Source organism: Sander lucioperca, chromosome 24 (genome assembly GCF_008315115.2).
Source record: "Sander lucioperca isolate FBNREF2018 chromosome 24, SLUC_FBN_1.2, whole genome shotgun sequence".
Lineage (NCBI taxonomy): Eukaryota > Metazoa > Chordata > Actinopteri > Perciformes > Percidae > Sander > Sander lucioperca.
This window is the reverse complement of record NC_050196.1, coordinates 13,437,658-13,461,594: the sequence shown is the minus strand read 5'-3', so window position 1 is coordinate 13,461,594 and position 23,937 is coordinate 13,437,658. Positions and strand designations below refer to the sequence as shown.

At 41.3% G+C, this 23,937-nt stretch overlaps 1 protein-coding gene across 9 annotated transcripts in view; it reads right to left on the bottom strand.

Annotated features, from left to right (window-relative positions):
* LOC116044577 (vang-like protein 1) overlaps nt 1–14,110 on the bottom strand; it is a 49,824-nt gene extending 35,714 nt beyond the window's left edge. The window contains exons 1-3 of one of the 9 annotated variants that reach the window (XM_035998633.1): nt 13,910–14,110; nt 12,235–12,371; nt 3,764–4,042 (exon numbers count right to left, since the gene is read on the bottom strand). In XM_035998633.1, the coding sequence (XP_035854526.1) occupies nt 3,764–3,834 (71 nt within the window). In that variant the 5' untranslated portion in view covers nt 3,835–4,042; nt 12,235–12,371; nt 13,910–14,110. Of the gene's footprint in view, nt 1–3,763; nt 4,043–12,234; nt 12,372–12,632; nt 12,652–13,449; nt 13,816–13,909 lie in introns of those variants that run through there. The other 8 variants (XM_035998634.1, XM_035998631.1, XM_035998635.1 and 5 more) reach the window with 8 other exon arrangements.
* Between the last annotated feature and the right edge of the window lie 9,827 nt (nt 14,111–23,937).

Genomic DNA, 23,937 nt, shown 5'->3' with positions numbered 1-23,937 from the left:
GAAGTGGGTGTGAGTGTTGGATTGTCGGTTTTGGAAACTTTCAGAAATGGTCGGACACAGCCTCCATGCTCTGTGTTGAGAGATTGCACAGTCAATCATCATCAGTATTTAGAGTATTCACTCTCCTAAACATCTTTATTACAACAGTATTCAGACTAATTAAGCCAGACGGTCAACTTACAAATCTATATAAAATGTATATAAAACGTCTTCTTCAAGAGGCATATCGTTCAGGAACCTCCAAATGGAATTGTAATTGTGAATGAATTAGTTTAAATGACTCACTCAGTCCCATGTGAATGCTGTGTGCTGCCCTATAATTGGAGTTATACCAATCAAAAGAAGCAATTTTCCACATGAGCAGCTGCTAATATGAGATTTGCAAATTCACATTCATTTAAATACTTAAAACTGACAGAGTGCAGGAGCCATCTTTAGGAAACTTTTGAGAGAAAAAACTGAAGTAAAATGACTCGACACCAAAATACTGCACTGCACCAAAGAATATATTGGAGAAAAACAAAAACAAAAACAAAACATGGCAGCCGCTTGCTACTTCCAAGAAGTTATGTGGTAATGGAAAATTATGACCAAAGAGGGAAATTGTGCAGCTCTGGATTCTGGCTAAATACAACAATGTATGGATCGCTGTAATGTATAAAGAAACCAGCGTCATCAGCATGTGTTGTCTCAGCTTTTGGCAGGAAGTAACGTCCACGGACAGAGATGCTACTCTTCCATTACTGAAGAACCAGGGGACTATTTTGTGAAAGTATCTTGGACACCAGTTAAGGATAGTTTGACATAGGAGAAGGGCAAAGAGCCAGCTATGAGAGGGAACAACTCCATGGTCTGTTAATGAAAACCTGAGCCAATTCCATTCCATCCTTCTATTATATTCTGACAAATTGTGTTTAAGATTGCCTCCCAAATTATGCATTCATACAAATACAACGACAAGATCATGTTACCGTGTGTAATTATTCGTATGTGATTGTGCGCCCACGTTCCTGCATCTGTTCCGGGCATCAGTGTAATTAGACTACAGCGATCCAGAACTGCCTCACGCGTGGCACCCCTCGGCGTAAAAAGATTACCTTCAGACGACGATGGCAAGGGGTTTCAAAGGCAACAATTAATTTTTTTTTAAATATCAAATTAGAGGCCAGCCGGTGGCTTTGGCACAGTCATGGTAGGAGCGGAGCAGCAGAGGAGCAGCAGAGGAGCGGCAAAGGCGCTTGGCGGGGATGCCCATAATGTTCCTTTCCAATTTGCTGTCACTCACTTGAAAGGCTTCAGAAACAGAAGTAGTGGGGAATAAGAGCTCCCACCACTACCCACTAACCTCTCCCCCTTATCTTTGATTCCAACCGAAGCAAGACTTTTGCTCTGCGTAACTTTGAGCTACAAGGGCACATTCCAGCCCCGGAGAATGCGAGTGAGTGGGGAACAAGTGATACGCCTGCGCCTACCCATCCTTAGAGAGTAGCCAGGAATCCATTTAAGAAGGGGGGGGGGTTTCAAGAGGAGAGTTCAAGAGCGAACGAGAAAGGGGCAGCTGCTGCATTCATATCGTGACGGACACATGGGAGCAAAAAATGAGCAAGGGTATGATGAGGGAAGGGAGAGTAAAAAGATAAAGATGACAAAAGCGTGAAGGATAAAGAGCGACGGGGAAGAAGACAGGGACAGAAAGTGGCTAACGATAGGGCTGTGCAATTTATTGAAATTTGAATAGCGATTACGATTTTGGCTTCCAATGATCACAAAATCTGACTAATCGAGAAAAACGATTATTTAACACGTTACTTTTTGCAAGTAAACTCTTATTTTCTCATGTGTTCTGAATGGAAAAAAAAAAAAACGGGGGAAGTATTAAGGGAAATTTCACAGTTCATGGTGCTTCACTGTTGATTTGTTTAACCTGTTTCACTGTTTTCTTAAGTTCAATAAATGCAACATCTCTCCAAAAGACAATGAGTAATCGGGGTTAAATAATCCTGATTTCAGTATTGACCAAAGTAGTCGCCATTATGTTTTTTTCCGTAATCCAGCAGCCCTAGCCGACATGGGACACGAAGTTCCTTAAACAGCAACAGGTGACAGTGAGAGTGGGGGGGCGGCAATGGGGAACTGAGAGAGATATATGGCGAACAAGCAAGAGGGGGTCGTCAGTGACAAGGGAGGGGCTGTTGTGGAACAAGAGCCTTCTCTCCAATACCCTCCTCTCATTCCCTCTCAGGCTCTCAACGGGTCCACTGAGCCATCAGTCAGTCAGCCCTCTTCAGCACCTGTCCCCTGCTGCCTTCCTGAGGCCTGTCAGCCGCAGCCATTTCACTGCTGACAGACTAATGCAAGCTGTGGGCTCCACACATGCTCGGCCAGAGAGGAAGACAGAGATACACGGGAGGTGGGATCAGTGGGTGGACATGTGTAGGGAAAGGAAGGTTAAGGTAGTGGAAATCCAGGCATAAGAAAGGGAATAAAGATAAACTGACTGGTTGATTCTGTCAATTAGTTGATTATTCAGTTAGTCTATGAAATGACATTTCAAGTAATATTTTTAAGATATGTCCAAGTTGGAGATTAAGTATGTAAATATTAAACAACCTTTGACAATGAAACAAGACACACAACCACAAACAATGCAAGATACTGTTCTATAGGGATGTTTGTTCCATATGTGACAGAAGCCAGAAGCAACTTTAGGCAATATTGTAGTTTGTTTTCGTGTGTTCTAAAATCCAACTCTTTTCGTCCAGCATTTTTGACATTACAGATGTGCGAAGAGAGAGAGAGGAGCTATTTCAGGTGTCCCTGGTTTCAGAAGTAAAAGTCCCTTTCATTTTTCCCATAGACAGTGTTACGTGACTCACAGTCACAGTGCTCTTTGGCTTGAATGGACATGGAACTCTCCCAGCTGAACCATCAGTACACAAGATAAACTAAATATCTTACAACATATCTAGTTCTTTGAGGAAACAGTTGAAGGTGAAAACCTGTGTCTATAAAACTGCATGTACCAAGGTGCATTTTGGCAATGAACATCCAATCACAAAGCTTATAATTGTATGACATGAGCCCCAAACAAGAAAAACACATATTTTACAATTTTACTAGTTGTACATGTTTGTCATTTTTGCTTGATAAATGACTAATCAATTATCAACATTCGATTTTAGTAGAGATGTTCCGGAGCCGATACCGATACTGCCTAAAACGCTGGTATCGGTATCGGGAAGTACTGGAGTTAATGCAAGTAGTTTATTTATGTTCTTTTTCCGTTATAACTGACCGTCAAACTGCAGAATAAAAGAAAGTTCTGTGGCATTCATGTTTCACAAAGAGTTTAACCTGAGCCAGACCGACAACAAAGATAGAAATCATATCACATCCATACAGGGATAGTAGTATACAGTTGTTAAAACATAATTAAATATATGACACACTGGTATCGGATCAGTACTCGGTATCGGCCGATACGCAAGTTCAGATATCAGAATTGGTATCGGGAAGCAAAAAATGGTATCGGACTATCTCTAGTTTTTAGTTAGGCAATTGAGTGATTAGTCAACTACGTGTTACAATAGATATATATTTGGTCTTCTTTAGAGAGGTCAAAGTGCAAGTTCAGCTGCCGAACAGCAGCCCCGGCCCTGGTAGGGATTTGCTGATTAAAAAAGGATACTCTGGCCGCTCCCCTCCAGGTAAAAGCAGAGACGGGAGGAAACAGAACTATTGACAAAAAAGGATTTAGTCTTACCCATGCCTGTGGGATCCCCGGGAGCGTCCGGAGTAGTAGGAATAGCCCGAGTAGGTGGACTCTGTGTCCATGGCGATGCAGTCCTGCCCAGGCAGCTGGGCTCTGGGCAAAGCAGAGGCTGCTCGGCTGGACCGCTGGCAGACGCAGCGGAACCTTGCGCGCGGTGTTGTTGACCTAGAGGCAATCAATTGGCTCGCTCAAGAGGCTGACAGAGGTGACGAGCTGTCGGCAGTCAGGCTTGAAAGCGACCCTGGGGGCGCCCGGTGAGGAAGCATCAACCTGGAGGGGAGAAAGGGGGGGGGGCAGACGGGAAATTTGAATTCAAAATGTGAAACGTCTGGGAAACCTGCCCACATCTGACTGTTAGGGACAGGAGGAGCCGGCAAGACAGAGACAGTGTCTGACAGTGAATAAAGAACATTACACAATTAATCATTCAAGTCACAGGCTTTTTTCATCACATTTCTTTTTTTTTTTTATCATTTAGTATTTTGTTAGCACCCCACATGCATACAGTACATACTCAGATGTGCCCTGTGTTTATCTGCAGCTGCAGTACAATCTTCTGGCTACAAACCTGCAGTGACAACACTATGTTATAGGCAGCTCTCAGGAGGTTACAGCTGAGCGTTCCAGATAAAAGAAACACTGCAACTGTGAAGCCGCAATTTGCTCTTATTCCCATACGGCTGACAACTGACACACAGCAAACTATTTAAGCCACTGACACGCGTTGAGAGGATGAAAACAGCGCGAGTGTGGTGAAGATAAACGCCTCTCTTTCACAGGAGAAGTTCAATAAGATGGAGGTGTTGCCAGTTTGGGAGCGAGTCTCAGGGAGTTGTGACATCACAGTAAAATAGGAAGAAATTCACAGAACTGTTCAAATCAACGTGTCCTCGTTCTACCTACATGTCATTACTTTTAATAAACAGTTGATTGTATCAGTGTAATACATGTTAGATTTTCATTACTTCGCTCCCGAGTGTCACAGCAGTAATGCATTAATAATACTGAAAAAAATGAATTGCTTGTGGCTAGGACATGCTTCATTTGAATGTAAAATAAAGCATGTAAAATATAATACGGTATGTCTATACCAACACTTCTACACAACCCCAGGATGCATTTGTTAAGAGGCTTGGATAACATTTTCAATCAAACAGCTTTCTAAGGACTGAAGAAATGCTGTTGTATCATTTCATTTTTAACCTTCGACTAGACATGCAAATGCATGTATTGTATAGTGGAAACACGTAGGCCTGTCACGATAACAAATTTTCCTGGACGATAAATTGTCCCAGAAATGATTGCGATAAACGATAATATTGTCGTTCTGAGACCATTTTCATCTAATATAATGATGATGGCATAATAATGCAGGTACACCTTTTCAAAGATCAATAAACTTTTATTTCTAAAGAATATTTTAACACTGGAACTGGAAGACAACCAAAAACAATAAATAAAATGGACTCTCAGTCTCCAAAAAATGCACTGGAATAAAAACCAAACACAATCAGAAACAATAAATACAATGGAAATTTTTCCGGCCGCGATAATTTCCATTTAAAAATGATCGAGCTCATTTTTATTTATCATGCGATTAATTGATTTATTGCATATTGCGACAGGCCTAAAACGCGTAAAACACCAGAAATCGAATCTATTCCAATTTTGATTCATTAACTTACAGTTTCAGTCATTTATACTAAATGATGCCGGCTGGTTACAGCGTCACAAAGAGTTACTTGTTCTTCCTTGATTTCATATCATTACATATCTGATACTTGTTGGACGTAGGTTTGGTTTTAGAGAGTGGAACCCAATAGCCTAGGGTTCTTCAACTACACAAAAAACAACAGAAAACATATGGGGATGCTATTGATTTGCACCCATTTGTATTCAGCTAGCAAATAACCATAGACAGTATATAAACTGGACCTACAGATCCCGTGTCTCTGGACGGAGACCAGTGAAGGATATTAGAAGCACTTTTGCGGTGATGGCTGAGCGTTACTGAGCAGCCTCCAACTGAGAGAGATGACGTAGATGTGACGTGAGCAGCCTGTCTGATAGTTGGAAGTCTTCTGGTAGCTGTGCCAAGAGAAATCTCAATCATTCCCAATCTTGCAGAGACGGAGAGCGTAGGTATATGTAAGGAGATAACATAGGCACAGGCTAATTAATGCTAACTAAAATGCTAGTTAACATTAGTAATTAAACTTAAACAGCTAATGTAAGTCGAAACTGCCTGAGAGCTTCTCCTGTACTATATGGTAATTCCTCTACTATGCGACAGTAAGTCGCATGGTTATGACATAATCGTTAGCCTATTTTTATAAAAACGTCTGCTACGGAGCCATAACGTGAGATACAAGGTAATGGAGCCTTTTATACATTGTCGTGTTTCTTTAGAAATAAACAATGGACATAAACAAATGGACAAATACACGCTTCAGATGTAAAGTTATTCACTGTCAAAGTGGCGCCAAAATGAATGGCAGTCAATGGAATGCTAACGGGAGGTGATGGCTTGGTAGCATCAAAATGGTGCCATAGGACGCGTTCTGGGGTGAAATAACACAGAATAAAATTGGACTCTTTGAAAATTAGATTTAGTTCACTGATAGAAACAGAAGCTGCGCCTTCGTCTATACACTGCTATTTCCCTTTGGGATTAATAAAGCACTGAGACCGAGATAAGGCCTTATTTACATCTCTAACCACAAACGTAAAAAAGGGGGGGGGGGGCAGCAGTGGATGATCAGAGGACGTTTGTTGAGTGCACTTGATTTGGTATGGTCAGAGATTGTGAGCAGAGACGGTTTTATGGTAAAATAAACATACATTTGGCTCAAAGACTCAAAGCACATTTTTGATTAACTGCACAAAAGGGAGAGAAAAGTGAGTCATGGGTAGCTTGGGGCATGCTATAAACATTTGTGTAGCATACCTGCATGACACACACACAGCCTCTCAGACACCTCTGGGTGAGATCAAAAATGTGAAGTGTGAAATACACATGTAGTTAAAACTTAAAAAACTCAAAAAGTCATAAATCAAATTTCTGCTCAGATAACACTCAATTCCCTATACACAAACACTTTGAGCCAGCCCGCCTACACATGCCATTTAACATCCACAAACCCTATGGAGAGGGGGATAGAAAAGCTCTCTCAAACAGCAGCTTTAGGTTATCCATCTGGGGTGGTCTCTAGCTCACCCAGTAAGAGTGTTTAACCAATGTAGGCTGAGTCCTACAGCGCGTGGGTTCGAATCCCCCCTGCTTCCCTTTGCTGCGTGTCATCCCCCATCTGACACGCCCTTTCATGTCTATCCACTGTCATTACATAGTAAAGGGAAAAAATAAATGTTATCCATCTACAATATTTTAGGGGAAGTATGAACAAATTCCAATTTTCAAATATCTGCATCCATCATCCAGAGTGCTTTAAACACTTTCCTATCTCCTCTTACATACCAACACTTTGTCCTGACATGGTCTGAAGCTGCAGTATTCCTCCCCGATCGAAACCTGCACTATAACTCTCAGGCCAGGCTTCCAGCACAAAAGATTTATGGCTGATTTATGACTCTAGTCGCCTTAAAGGTGGTGATCAAACCCTCACTCACAAGACATCCCTGCTTTTCTGCATTCACAACTCCAGGAAAAAAAAAATTTAAAAAAATGAGTCCCTTATCCAGATTTAGTGCATGTACTGCAATCTTTATCTGCCACTTGGAGGGAAACACACTTCACTGGGTCCAAAAATACACAGTGGCACAGATCATCAAGTATGACCCAGTTCTGTGGTGTCGGCACATCTGTGAGTGACTGTTGTATGTGTGTGTGTGTGTGTGTGTGTGTGTGTGTGTGTGTGTGTGTGTGTGTGAATGCTTGCGTGACTGTCACAGACTACTGAAAGTGCTTTGAAGGTTGCACAACTTCATATTTGGAAATGCTTGTAGCGCAAATCATTTTTAAATGCCTGAATCATCCTCACAAGGTGACAAATCCTCCCTCAACTGGTTCTCTGCAGTTTCACCACCAGCCAGCTGCTGCGGATCCTAAGTCAAATAGGAGCTTCTTTTTTTTTTTTTTTAACATAGGTGACTTTTAAATCCTCTCTGACGTTAATATGTCTCAGAACAGATGACATTTTATTTTATTTAACCTATTTGGGTAATTCAGATATGAAAATCTTAGTTTAAAGCAGGGGTCTAAAACTGAAATGACCCGGGGGCCATTTCCCAAAATGTAATTCAAAAGTTAAATGTGAAATAAAAAGCCAATTTCTATTCCAACGATTTATTATTCCAAACAAATACAATAAAAACCAGAGGTATATTTAACAATACATTCTTGTAAAGAAATTGTAGCTAGATCTGGCTCATGGGCCCAATGGGTTTAAAGGCACCTGTATCAAGATGGAAGTGGCCAGACATTGCTAATGCTTCACTGTGATGAATGACTGCTAAGCAAGCTGGACAAAATCACAGAGGCATTTCCATCACCTGTTTTAATCCTCTTAAAAGCAAGGGCACGTGGCTAAATGAGGGATTAATAAGGGTTAAATGAGTGCGTGGTCCAGGTTCAGTCAGAGTGCAGCCACGAGTAAAGAGATTACTTCCTGCTTCGGTGTGTTTTCTCGCAGGAATCAACGTCTCCGCATATTATCTCTAACCATTTCAGATACTTCGCGCTGAGCCAACTGTTCAGTACAGTCCTGCACATGCTCACCACCAACCCAGCGAGAGGCCTGTCTCTGAGGTCTATATTGAAGTGAAACAGGATCTGCGGGTGTTCTCACATGTGGTTTCTGTCTTTGCCATGCCAGAGAAAATTGGTAAGCGGAACCACTTTAAGTTTGCGGGGAGAGTCCGAGGCTGAAATAGGAATCCCCCACTGTGGAAGGGAGGGAGGCAGGGAGCCCTGGCAGGTTCTTCACGGTAATCCAAGACCCCTGCTGAGCTGCCGGCTTGTCTGTTTGTCCTGGCAAACACTGGCAACGAGGAGCGGGAGAGGAGGAAGGGCAACATTATCACAGCAATCATGAAGCATGAAAGGTATAGTTTCTCACAAGACCATTTTTTTTCCCCCTTTGTGAAAACATAAATTATTGTTTCGGGAAAACTTCTGTGTGCCAAACATATCCCAAATTCCTTGATGTAACATAGCACCAGGGAGCTTTCAAAAAAAGAGCTACAAGGCTCAAATGCCCCCAATAAAATACTCAAGATAAAATATGTGTTCTACAAAATAAAACACACAAGCTAACAGGTGTAACAACCTGAGCGGACTCGAGGAACAAAGACAGAATAAACATCCAGCGGCGTAAACTGGGAATTTCAAACAACAACCGTGCGTAAACAGCCCAAGAATATACTTTCATCTCGGAGCGAGGAGCTAGAGCGAAGTTACACCGAAGCCACGAGACATCTGCTGTCAGCCGCCGCCGTAAATGAATCAGCTTTGCTCGGCTGCACCTTTCACATCACGTCCAATAAAAGCAGTCAGCGTGGCCACTTGGCGAGATTCGATTATCTTGACAACCTGACTACAGTACGTATGTAGTGTTACATCTCAAACATCATAATTTTCAATATTCTCATTTCCATACAGGACACAACATGCTCTGTGTAGTTTACACACAAATGCATGGTACTGTTACAGCTGCAGCTTGAGCCGATTAAGAGTCATTTTGAAACGGACCTTTCAGAAACTCTGGGAAAGGGCACGACCTACTCAGAACTTACTGGATTTACTGACCCCATAACACACTGACAAACGTTTAAAGCCAGTCTGAAGTCACTGAGCCACCCTGCAAACTGACCTGCTGAGCTCAACCTTTGAAGACACAATTACTGTATGAGTAGGAGTCAGAGGAGCAGAAAGAAGACTTCCAGTTTCCCTGTGCAAAGCAGCAAATTAAGCATCTAATGATCCAGATCAGATGATCCGTTAGGTTTTCATTCAAAACCTCCTTTCAGGCAAGCCGTTCATCCGTTCTTTCTGCAGAATCGAAGTGAAAAGCCCCCTGTAGCTCATTCACTCAGCAGTGATTCATCCTGAAATCGCACTGCATTTCATGGCACGTCTTTGATTCCTGTACCATTCCAACACTACTTTTTACACTGATCCGCTATGAAAACAACGGTTTCTCTTCTTAAGAAGAATAATAATCCAACTGAACCCCAGCGAAAAAGAGGAAAATGTTCAGAAAATGACAACTGAAATAACCAGGGCCGAATTTGTAGACAACATGTAGTCTTGGAGCAAAGCCAGTTTGAGCAAATATGCTATTAAAAGCTTATATGTATTTAGAGCTCATGGTGTATATGACCTAAGTTTACCCAACATGAGATGATGGGTTTATTGTAGATTAACACATAATTACCAAATTGTTATTGTGGATAACTAGGCTGTGACATTTGACCTGCCTCTTGACATAATCTGTTAAAAATATCTGTTTTAGTCATTCATAAAAATGAAGCCTGCTCTCTCACTTACCAGCCATCAGCATGCAGCTCATTCGCTGACACTTCTCCCTCTCGCCTCAACCTTCCCTCCGTAACCATGACGCCCATGTAGCTCTGCCTCTATTATCACCATCATAACACATCACCTAACACCATAACAAGAGACAACTAGCTCATGCACAATAATGACTTCACTCCAGCTTGAGAGAAGGTAACTCTGTGACGGCCGCAGTCATGAGACATGCCGGGACACGAGGGAACATTAAAGCAAGTCACAGTGGAAGTCTGGCCCGGTCACATGCTCATTGTGTTCCTGTCCATGACTGAGCAAATGAGGGTAATTCATTCTGTGGAATTCAATCGACATTCCAGAGTGTCACCGAATTTAACCCCTCAGATATCTTGTGCGATATGAACGAGGCAGCAGCAGATCCAGAGTCTCTATTAGCATTTAAAGAGATTGGATTATTAGAATCTGCATGTCATTGACTAAAAGGATAATTAGCATGCATCTCTTGTGCAGTGTCGATTACAAACCGCTATCAGTTTATATCTGCTCTCAACAACAGGTATGTCTGACTAACACTGACTCCAACCCTTATGCTTCATTCATTCACATTTGGCCTTTACCTGTTGCATTTTTGTGCTGGTGTTACTAGGCAACCACAACAAGCTGATCCCGAGCGGTCATTAAATAAACCAGCTGTTGATCATTGCATTAGCTGAGGTCATCAGGTTGTCATAAACCAACTGCTTTGGCAAATTGGCACCATTAAAACTATGCCAAATTAGCTATTAACAATTCTTGCTTGCAATGTACCCATACACTTGGTCGGTGACTCGTCATAGCTGGGGGCGTGGCCTGTGACGGAGACGCTGTGGGGGAAAATAATCCATTCCCCCTGACCGGATAACATAGTGTTAACCCACAGAGTCAGACACTGGATAACTTTGAAACTAAAGAAAACTTCAAAACGTGATGATTCTAAGGCATGTTCTGGAGATATAAGGAGCATGAATTTATAAATGTGTGTATCATGTCAGTGTGTTCAGATAGGACTGAGTTATCACTCAGAGAAGAAATGGTTAGTTCCATAGATACAGAACAATTAGTTATGACGTCATGTCATATCTATTGTTCTATATATATGGTTAGTTCATTATGTGACAAAAAAGCGGCAAAATGTCACCATGGAATATTGATGAATCATATTTAAATAATGCATTTATATTTTTTTAAAAGGCCTACACTTATTCATGCCTTTATTTTAATATTTGAATATTACTACCAGTGTTTGTACAGCTTCTTATGCTCTTGTGATGTGTGGTTACATTTGCTATATTTTATCTTGGTGAATGTCACTTTTTGGCGCCTCAATGACCTAATTTCCTTAGGGGTATTACTGTTTATCTCATGACATATCATGCATGACACAAAACCAGGCGAAAGACCCTGAGTTAACAGACAGTGGGGGGGCGACGTTCACATATTGCCTGTTTCCTCTCAGCAGACTAACTTATCAGCAATGTTTTTCTAATACAGCACTTAAAACAAACCAGTCCAACAGTGACAAACCAATTCATGAAATGGAGATAAAGGAGAGGATAAGCAATTCCTTTCTTCTCCTTTTTCTAAGGGACAGCACTATTCCCCTGCTTGACTAGGGTTATTCAACAACTTATGCTAGATCTAACCTCTTAGACATTTTGAAAATAATTAAATACTCAAGGTGTCAACAGTCATTTGAAGAGACATGAGGTGGTTGTAGGCTACCTCCTGTTTATTAAAATCACCATGGCAACATAAAAGCCATTGTAGTTGACTGACATATTGCCAGCCAATGCAGCCCTATGCCCTGTGGATACAAGAGATGTGAATGGAATATAGTAACTCTGTCCAACTACAGAAGAAAACTTGAGTTCAATGTCAAGAAAATGTTCACCCTGAAACCTGTACATTTAAATGCTTTTAACTGATATTAACATACATGTTTTGAGCTATGTTTGCAACACAACCACGCAGCTCACCATGCTCTCCCACCTCAAATCTGAGAGCTCTTGACAGGTGTCATCATCGCTATCAATACTCTCTCTGCAGCTGTCACGCAAAACCACCAGCACTTGTCTGAAAAAGAAGAAGAATCAATGCACAACTCTCAAATGTTAATCTCATCCAGAACATACAAGTTTTCATGATAATGAGGGTCTTGCATAATTTATTGGAGAGGAAGGAACAGTGGCTCTCACAATGTCAAACTATGTTCCCATGCAGATTTTGCTCAGACAGCTATAGATTTGAGATGACGTGTATGTTTTTATTGTAATTTATTTCACTCACTGTGTAAATAACAATGTTTACATTAGGCTAAATAATGTGTAGGCCTACCAAGCACGTCCATTCAGTAGTCATTTAATTTTAGGTGATAGTAGAACTCCCTTGGTATCACTTGTCTACTACACAGCAACAACAGGCCTATGTAAAAAGTATTGAAGTAAAGTTTCTGTCGATAAACATCACAAGTGAAGTGGATCAAAAAACAGAACAGACATCCAATAAGACGTGGCCAGACTGAGCACGTGCTACAGGAGCACCTGCTTAGCATTTTTGACCAATTTTACATGCCCTAGTAATTATCTTATAATAGCCTACATTTTAATAAACAGGAGATAAGCTGCTGAGCTGAACTATGGTTCTGAACTATGGACAGTCAACCAAAAAGGAAGAGTTATAGTAAGCCTAGAAGAATTTAAGCAAAGAGGGAAGTAGGATAGGCCAATATGAGGAGAAAACGGCTATACGTATCACTTTACAGTAACGTTGGTCACTTCATTGCCTGCCTGCTCCAGAGCAGGTTTACACGCCCAGCCCCTACCTGTGACCAGGCAGGCCGACCTAGAGGCAGGAAACTCCCTGGTTTCACTGTGGCCTCGGAACCCCCCTCTTGCTCTCTCTCACCTCAGTAACCTGATGTTCGCGACTACTTGAAAACCCAAAGCACGCCACAGTGGTTTCAAACGGGTGCTCAGTATATTTTGGGGTTCACTGGTTGTTTTCAGAGGCTGTTAGTGCTACAATGTATCCGTCCGCGTCATCCAACTCTGCCGCCGCAGGTTACAGTTTACAGCTGATCTGCGGTGCACCAGCCGGGGTAATGCGGATCCAGTCAACCGTATGAAACATAGTTGACTTTTTACTGTCTTACTGTGCTCTGTGAGTTTCTTGTTGGGAAAGGCGCTATAAAAACGTCTGTCTGACCAAATCGACAATGTAACAAACTCGAAACTGTAGCGAAAAATTAACAAATAGGGTTAACTTCGCAAGTCTGGGTTTGTGCGTTGGTCTGGCCGCAGTTTGCGGGCATTCAAATGAAGTTGAAAGCATTCCCTTTCATACAGGTAGGAAAGACAGCAAGGGCGTGTTCCCAAGTCTTTCTTTAAAACGCAGTCAGCATACTGAACAACAGCCTTTGTTCTGTGTAGCCTAGCCTATATAAAAAAATAAGTAGGCTAGACACTGGTATCCATATTTTGAAAGCTTCACGAATCGAGACAGGACATTATAACGTGTAAGGCAGAGCTTCACACACTACTGAGCCCGCACACTAACATCTGCAGAATACATATGACCGACAGTATCTTCAGCGTTATTAAATCATAACTCACCCTTTATTGGTGGAGATATCATTCCCGTAGTTGATCATTTATCCAGAGGTTATGAAATAGTTTGCCACAGAGCACACGGTAGGCTACAGTAGGAAGCAGCCCTTGGTGACCGTAGGAATCACCCTGGCAGTCAGGAATTTCACAGGGGGCAGTGCTTCTCAGCACATGGGGGTGTAGTACGGAAATATGTCGCCAGGGGGTGTCTTCAACACGTGAAGCCACTGCCAATATTACTAACACAATGTAGCAGTGAACCTGCTGCACATTGAGTTGGTTAATTACATTAAAGTGTTGTATACAGGGGAGGTAGTGATTCTCTAAGTGGGCACCAGTAGGGGTCCCAATGGGTAGTTTAAGTTCTTTATCATTAGTTGTTACCAGTCAGCAAATATAGCATACAGCATACTAAGATAGAAACTTAAAGCCCCCTACTGACATGTTTTAAGAAATATTAAAATACTCTACTTTGAATGATAATTTGTGTCTCTATGTTTTTTCCACAAAAAAGGTCTTAAAATGATATCTTCTTTCCACATCACGTGTGTGTACGTTTCATATTGGACCATGACTAGCTTCCAAACTAGTTGTGATGTCATAAAATCATCTCATATGTAGCTTACATGTCTTAAACACAGAAAAACACTAAAAAACAGCCTTCTAGTGTCAAACGCTGCACATACATCATTCTGCACAGTGAAGCTCAAACATCCAAGTCAAAATATGCAAAACACATTTTTGAGTGGAGGGGGGGCTTTACCAAAGTAAACATACAACAGCATCATACTTTAATGCAGGGGTCTTCAACGTTTTTTAAGCCAAGGACCCCTTATCTGAGAAAGGGCTAGAGCAGGGACCCCCCTACTACATATTTTATAAAATTAAGTTGCATATTTAACTGGGCCTACTATAAAAGCCTAAAGCCTTTATACATACCTTGTTAGTGCATAGAAAACTAAGCTATAAAAGTAATTGTTGGTATGATTTTATAAATCATGTTTTAATGTTAAACATGCATGAGACACAGTGAATCCTCAGGATGAACTGTATCTGGATCGTAATGACTACCTTACATATAGGCCAGTAAGCCTATCATTAATATGTCTTCTTTTCACAAATAGGCTGATTTATATTTGCTAATAATATGTTGGATTCATGTTAAGACATTTTAATTTTTGAAAAATCTTTCAAAAGTTGCAAAGAAACTCCCGTCATTAATTTTTCCAGATGAAGGTCTAGTACCAAAAACGTCATCTTCTATTAAATTTAAATTTCTCTGCAACTTTTGACCTACTTATCCCCCTCTGACACACCTGTCTCACGTTACAGATGTGCAAAGTATTTTTCTGTACTTCAAAAAACTTCAAAAAAATGATCAATGATTTGGAGGGACCCCCTGCTGTAACTCTGAGGACCCCCTGTTGAAGACTTCTGCTTTAATGTATAAAACAACTAATTTTATCATATTGCACTCTTAATATTCACACCTCATGTGTACAAAATCTAAACATTTTCTTGTCAGATCAGATACTATGGCAACCGGGACCACAAACTATTTTGACCTATGATCTTTATGTGCCACTTGGGCTGGGAAAGTGCTTATTTAAAAGTGTCTGCAAAATGCACTAGATTAATTCTATGGAAAGGTAAAATATACGTTTTAATAATATTGTATTTTTTTTTGTCAATACTCGTGATTTGTAATTGATTATCTCCTTACGATCAAAACATTAGAAGCCATTTGTCTGATTAGTGAGCGTCGCTCTAAACAAGCAGGTAGGAGCAGAGATTGTTTCTCACACAGTTACTGTTGCCAGAACAAGACTTTGCTTTACATGGATGTCACCCATGTCAGCGGCGAAAATCGACAGCGATCAATAAAACTGTTGATGCCATGGAAACAAGCTGGATCATCATCTGTTCTCTCTCCAAAGATGACACTGGTTGAAGTCAGTTCAGAACACCAAGCACACATATTACAACTAAATGAAATGAAAAATTGGTTTCAGAGGTTAAATTCTGTTGTTGTTAAGTGGCATTGCTAGTATACAGTTCTACTCAATTCACAAAGTTTTTTTAATTATTTTTTATATATTTAGACAAGAGCAAAACCATCTATTTTCTCGTCCATCCACGCAAAGGGAGTGTTTCTGTCACAGCTCATGAAGTTGAACAAGGTAAACAGTTGTTAGTGATTCAACCACTCACCCGCTCAAAGCAACAGAACAAAACAGTGGTGTGATAGCAATCTGGCCTGGACACAGTCAGTGAAAGAGACACAATGAAGTCACTGAGGCCTTGAAGCAGCCTCTTAAAAGGGAATGTAAACAAATATTCCTTTTTCTGTCAAATAACTTCCAGCCCTTTAATGAAGAAGAACACAGAATTATTTGATATTCAACACTGACCCTCCCCTACTGCTAAAACGGCTATAACTCATATTAAAGTGTTACAGGAAAAGCTTGGGGGCACTGGTATTTTTTTATTGACATAAAATACAGGAATGCTTTATTGTATTGTCCAAGTGTCCTCCAAGGAAAAGATTTATTTAAGAGTTATATTTTCAGTCTTGGAGATATATTTTAAATAAACTGTGGCTCACAAAAAGAATGTTCTTCAAATGCAAACAATCCATTATCCAGCAAGATAAACCTGAGAGTAACAATACAATTAACAGGATAGGACTACTAAAAGACAAAAAGATAGACATCTACAAAATCATTCTTCCTGAAATTCCTCCAATTTGTGCTCTATCTTCTTGTGAACATCTTAATATTTTTACCTTGTGAATTAAAACAGGGAAGTCACTCTTTGATTGACCTGGTCATAACCTACAAACAAGTAATCATTGCTTCCTTTTAACGAAATAGTTTGACATTTTGAGAAATGTGCTTATTCAGTGTTGCGCTGCGAGCTAGATGAGAGGATCAATACCACTCGCCTATGTGTACACTAAATATATCGCTGCTACAGCCAGCAGCAAGTTAGCTTAGCATGGCGACTGGAGCTCATGTAATTCTGGGCAAGAAAGCGAATCAGATCAGCAAATTTCCCAAAATGTTGAACTCCCACTGATTAAAAGGAATGAATGTGAAAACCAATTTTTTAAGTCTTGACGCTGCACCCTGATTGGTTGACAGCATCAGTTGGTATGATTTAGAATGATATCAAAATTACATGCTTTTAAGAATTATTATTCTGTTAATGTAATCACAGAAACTACATTTGAACAATTAATGCATTTCACTATTTATCTCATGCATGTGCATACGTAGACACACTTTCCAATTCCTATAGTACTAGTACTATATCCTAGTGCTCAATAAGTATATCTGGTTAAATAAAGGCTACAGAAAATCAATTAAAACATATATCCCCACCAATTGATTTCACATTACTCTGCTGTTGCTGCCATTCGTCCTCTATTGTGTCACGAGACAAAGGGGGTCTCGGACCAGTTCATTCAGACTCCAAACAGACTTGAAAGTTCAAACCACAAGGCAACAGATGCCTCGAGCAATTACACAGCTGTATATGAATCAATATTTTGTCCTCCTTTGAACTGCATCCTTACCTCAACACACACACACACACACACACACACACACACTCCACACACCCTTAGATATATCTCATCCCCTCCAGAATACAATGGAGGTCATGACTGGGACACGACCCCTTTCTGTCCCAATGGAGAGCCAAATAAACACCAACGCTGTGTCATGGATGGGGGATGTGTGTTTAATCTCTAACAATATCTGTATTAACAATATCTGTATTCACCCATATTTAGAAAAGGTCGAGGTCAGATTGGTATATGAACATGAAGGATATTACTTCAGTACTTCCAGCAGTGGTTATATTATACTTGCATATTTAAATTTAGATGTATTTTGATGTAGGCTATTGAAGAATAACAGACTAAACTCCTGTTTTATTTTGATTTGCATTTTTTATCACAGTTTAGATTCATTCTCTGTGGATACACATCTTTTTCATACTGATTCTCTCTCAGAATCTATGCATCATCAGCTGTCAAGCGTCGTAGTTTAAGATAAGCGCGCCACCATGTGGCACTTTGTCTCTATTACATGAGCTGAAAGCTTAAAAAAAGGCACATCAAAACTCTTCCACCCGGCAGACAGATGAATGTTCTCTATATATTTGCTGTACCTTACACCTCACATGTTTTATAAGTTTAAAAAAAAAGTTTAATCATTTAGCCTAATAATGTGTGTCTGTGTTCTGCTCTGTTTATTTTAGAAGTAATTTTGCAATTATTTTTTCTTGGTTAAAAGTAAAAAGTGAATTATAAGGGAAGTGACTAATTAAAGAAATCAATATAGCATCTACAAGTTAACCAAAGACCTCCATGGCCCGGTGTGTGAATCAATCAGCTGCAGTGAAAGCAGTGAAATCAGATTACACAGCGAGGTACGCTTGTAGGCACGCGCGTCGTGTGAAGACGAGAAGCAGCACGTGCTGTCACGTTTATTCAAAGAGGGAAGCGCGCGCAGATGGCCCCTATTGAAAAGGCGAGGTGGGGGCCCCTGAGATCAATTCAATTTGGTGTCCGGAAGATGGATGGATTCCTCCCCAAAGACACGGAGTTTATGAGTTTAGAGGGTTTTTTGGTAAATAGAGGAGAAAAATGAACGTGCGTAGAAATGAAGACGAAGTGGGAAGAGATGCAGTTTATGAGACCACACACACACACACACACACACACACACACACACACACACACACACACACACACACACACACACACACACACACACACACACACACAGAAAGAGAAAGATATTCAGTCTACTGCATGGTGAATGTGAGATTTTTCAGACCACTTTACAGTCAGCCAGATGAGATTCTCTGTTCAGGGGCCAATTACATTCAGTGTGTGACAAATAAGGTTTAAAGGCCCAATCCGAGTAGGTGTACATATACTGTGTGGTTTTCAAGATGGAATGACATTTAAAAAATGTATATGTACTGTAAATGCATATGTTTCATATAAAGGTACATCTTGTTTAGGGCAAACTTCTTTCTTTCGAGCATTTAAACCCAAAAAATGAAAAGCTAAATTTGAGATTGGACTCTCAATTTATTGCTAGCGTCACAGCAGTAGAAGTACAAGAACAGGCAAGCACAAGTATGTTTTAATGATTTTTTTAACCTTGGATTCTGTATACATTATAAACATCTTCTATATTGTAGCCTATATCTACTAGCCTATATAAAATTGAAACCCGGAACAAATACAGTAAAAGGCATATATACCATATACCAACATATATAATAACTCTAAAGTGTATTGAGACAACTATAGTCACAAAGAACCAATGCTGGATTACCAAAATAGAAATATAACCCGTGGCTCCTGACCTTCAGGGGTCCTGAAGGCCTTTTTTTGGCTCCACTGAAGTACAATATAAAGTGTAATAGTAAGGGCCTTAAGGCAGCTCTGGCATTTTTACCTCATTCATAAGGCCCAGAGCTAATATGCTAAACAATGTGAGGAGACCAGAAAAATGTAATACAAAAAATTGCTTTTGATATCTTAAGTTAAGAAAGGGTCAGTAACAAAAATCAAGATGGATCAGCACATATTTTGATGTAAATAAACAATTTAAGTATTTTTTTCAAGCAAAAACTCAAGAATTCACTGATTTCAACTTCTAAAATGTGAATATTTTCTGGTTTTGATATACAGTAGTAAACTGAAAACAGACTGTCTGTGTTGACCAAAAACAAGACATTTTAAGACGTCACCATGGGCTCTGGAAACTGGCATTTTTTTGCTATTTGCTGACATTGTATAGACCAAACAAATAATCAGTCAATTGAAAAAACAATCTCTAGATTATTATGAGAAATGATAAAATGTTTTGGGGAATTAAGTTCAAGACAGGGCAGTGATGAGCAAAGAATTCCTTTTTTAGTCATAATAACAGAGGATTAAAGTTGACATAATGTCTTTAGGATTCAGCAATTATAAACCTGCATCTTGACTGCGTATGCGAGCCTCTGAGACTCAAAAAAAGGGATAGCAGGATGTTGAATAAACTCCCCTGCTGACTCGCAGTGACTCACAACCAATGAGGCGTCCAGAACAAAGGGCCAACAATTGGATTTAAAAGATCTTAACCAAACCCAATGAATATCACCATTTTAACTCACCAGATTGGGCCGTGTGCCGGGGCCTAATGCATGCACACACACCTTATGACAGGCCGGCGGTACAGATGGTCAGAGCGTGAGTCTGAATGAGAGGGGGACCATCCGCCGCTGCTGACGCATTGTGGGGGGACGTCGTCTTCAATACAGCACTTAATGAGAACAGACTGACTCTTTCTCTCTCCCCTCCCCTCCCCTCCCCTTCTTCTTCCTCCGTCCATTTTATTCCTCCCCTCCTCCTCCTCCTCCTCTCTCTCTCTCTCTCTCTCTCTCTCTGATTCCCCACTTCTCCTCTCCTCTGCCCATTTCCATCTGTTTGGAGACAAAGGGCCACGAGCCAGCTCGAGCCCCGGGACCCTGCTGGTGAAGTAGGCAGGGATAATACGGCCCATCCCGGGGGCTGCATTTCAACACATGGACCAGGCTTTGTACTTCGTACTCTTCATACCACACACACACACACACACACACACACACACACACACGCACACGCACACGCACACGCACACGCACACGCACACGCACATGCACACGCACACGCACAAGGATGGGCATGCTCCACGAACTCCCTCAGACACACACCTCCATGAGAGAGAGGAGAAGGGGTGCAGAGCTGCAATATAGTGGGAGAGTTCTCGTTTTGAACATGAACACTTCCATAATACCCAATGACGTGGAGAATAAAAGAGGGGGCGAAAAAATGAGGCAGCACCAAAAGCCCCAAATGTTGTTCCTAGTACTGTGAACATATGGCTGTTTGTTGTCATACTCTTTCTCCCTGTCCAATTTACACAGAGCTAGTGAGCTCTCAGAATTAAATGGGTGTGTGTAGAACACTATGTGTGTGTGTGTGTGTGTATGTGTATGTGTGTGTGTGTGTGTGTGTGTGTGTGTGTGTGTGTGTGTGTGTGTGTGTGTGTGTGTGTGTGTGTGTGTGTGTGTGTGTGTGTGTGTGTATACCTGAATGATGATGAGGAGAAGGATGTCCTAACGCTGATAATGGCTGCTGTATAATCCCCTGCTGTCTACACACACCTCCTGACATATGGTCACTCCTCGGCCTCCACCATTACATAAGCCCACGGTGCAAAGAGGGTGGGGGGGTCGTGGTGAAACGTGGTACTTTCTCACACACACACACACACACACACACACACACACACAAGCATGCACCGGCCAGGCTGTTCAGTGCCCTCAGCAGTTTGGGCTTCGCCTGTCACTTTTCTTTCCCCTGCCCCTTCTGGGGGTTTGTAAAGAATAAATTGAAGAGGACTGATGCTGCGGAAGCTTTTGGGATGAGGAGCACAAATGGCCTTGTAGTGCTTCACGGGGACGTACAGATGGACTCCTCCATTCAATAAGCTTGAGCAGAAGTCTAACTCCACGCCATGCCAGAATCACAGAGCTTGTTTTGTGTTCTGAAGAGGACAATCTGTTGCTGCAACATATTGGGGTTCTTTTCTTTCTTTCTGTTTTTGTAAAAGCATTGTCAGAGCAGCCTGTAATACTGGACAAGTCAGGTTTGAATGATGTACAACAAATGTTCTAATGAAAATCAAGTGATTATCAAACATTTAAATTGAACTACTGAGAGTGCCAGTTTTAGTTCAATGTAACAAATCCGCCACCTTTATTTTGTGACTCATGTGATTGTCTTCTGCTAAGTGACATCTTTTGACTGTTTCTGTGTTCAGACGACAACCAAAAGACGCAAATGGGTGCAAATTTGCGTGGTGAGTTTCAACTGGAGTGAAAAATGTGCGCATCAATGACTATGCTTCATAAACATACAGAGACAGGAAGAAAAAGGAGAGAAATTGGAGGGATATCATTAAAAAAAAACAGAGTTTCTGCTGAATTCTGAGTTCAGCCAAAGGCTGAACTGAACTGCTAGCTCGCTTACAGCTAACGCCTGTACAGTACACAGGCTGTTTGGGACGAATAAACACACAACGGTCCAGCAGTCAAATTGGTGTGAATGACCCGAGGCCGAAATGTAGTAGTCTACTGAACAGTGGCCACTGTAGCATTAACAGTACGATGACACATTGTATTTCTCCACATTTCTCCTCAGTCAATTGCTTTTAACCTGCCCTAAACTTGCCACTTTGGAGCAGCAGAAACAAGCTGTAAACACACATACTATACCTTTTAAGTTAACATGGGGAACATGTCAGGAAACAGTTGCTTATTTACACATCCAGGAGTTACTTATCATTCATTTGGAATCCTGTTTCTGGCCACCGGACAAATGCACGCCAATATTCACCCTCTTTTATCTCTGTTTTTGGTCTCTACCACCTCCTGAGGGAAATATCTGACTCTTTAGCTGCTAAAACCACCACTATGTTCACCAGTCGGTCTCTCTCTCAGCTGCCTGCAATAAGAGCGTTGAGAGTGAACCAAAACAGTGAAGTTGTCGACTTGACAGCTAAACAACGAGACACTATGATTGGGCTACCTAACCAAGAAGGAGTGAAATGTGACCATGAACAGAAACTGCAGTAACTCACTAATGTCTGTTGTTGTATAGAAAGAGAAACAATGTGTTATTTCTTTTTTTCAAAGTTGCAGTCTCGCTTAAAGTTCATTTCCAAAATGTCAATCTGACTTGTAATGGCAGCCTTGTCACCATACAAACTTTCTTGGCCTGTGTGGGTGCAGCTGAAGGTCCAACAAGAAAGTCAGGCAGATGACTGACAAACTGACGGATGCCAAATAGAAAAACAAGACACAGGAGGCCCTTGAGCTGAATAGAAAAGAACATGTCATGCTACCTTCAGTCTGAAAAGATTTGAAACGAGAAACATGGCTTCGCTAAAGCCTCACTGCAGCTGCCACCTGAGAATAGATAGATAGATAGATAGATAGATAGATAGATAGATAGATAGACTTTTATTGACATAATGCATTCTGTTGCTCAATTGGAACAGCTTAACTGTGGCATTTCCAGGGTGAAGGGTTCAATTCCCACTAGGGCCAGCCATGCTTGTGCAAAAAAAAAAAAAGGGTTTACTCATGATAATCTAATGTGGCTTGGATAAAAACATTCACACATCCTCTACATCTCCTGTTCTGTAACTCAACTACAAGCTTTTTATAGCCCAATCGATGGGAATGGGCGTATATATCACAAATGAATATAAATATTTGGATCTTTTTGTTCATACCATTTGGCAATATTACATCTCGGCGCTCGCTCGCTCGCTCATAAATTTCCATCCCTCCTCTCTCCCCGTGTTTCCCACGGGAGGTGCCAGACGGCCAGTAATTTGGTTGTCTTGGCTCGTCTGGAGTAACACCTGCCCCCTCTCTGGGGAGGGAAAGAGCCTTTCAGCCAGGAGCACACATGTATGCTACCACTGCCTTTAGCTGCTGACCACTGTGTGCGTATGTGTGCGTGTGTGTGTGTGTGTGTGTGTGTGTGTGTGTGTGCGTGTGTGTGTGCGCGCGCGTGTGTGTGTGTGTGTGCGCGCGCGCGTGTGTGTGTGTGCGCGCGTGTGTGTATACAGTAGGGCCAGTTATCATCTGTATGCTAAACTGGGTTTGCGTATTTCACCTTGCATTGTGTATGTGTGTGTGTACAGTAGGCTCTGAGTGTGTGTGTGTGTGTGTGTGTGTGTGTGTGTGTGTTGATTTGCTTGAGCGCTTATAGCACCCCCCCCCCGCGCGAGTGCATGTACGCGCGCGTCAACTTGAGCGTGAGCCTGACGTCATCCATGCGCCGTATCCATCATTCCAATCAGCTGAATATTAACAGCTGTCGCTGTTTGCTCTTTTTTTTCTTCTTCTAAATTGCAAACTCAAAAACCGTCGTAACTTTCTTTTGAAAATATTTCAAAACAGGAAAGAGA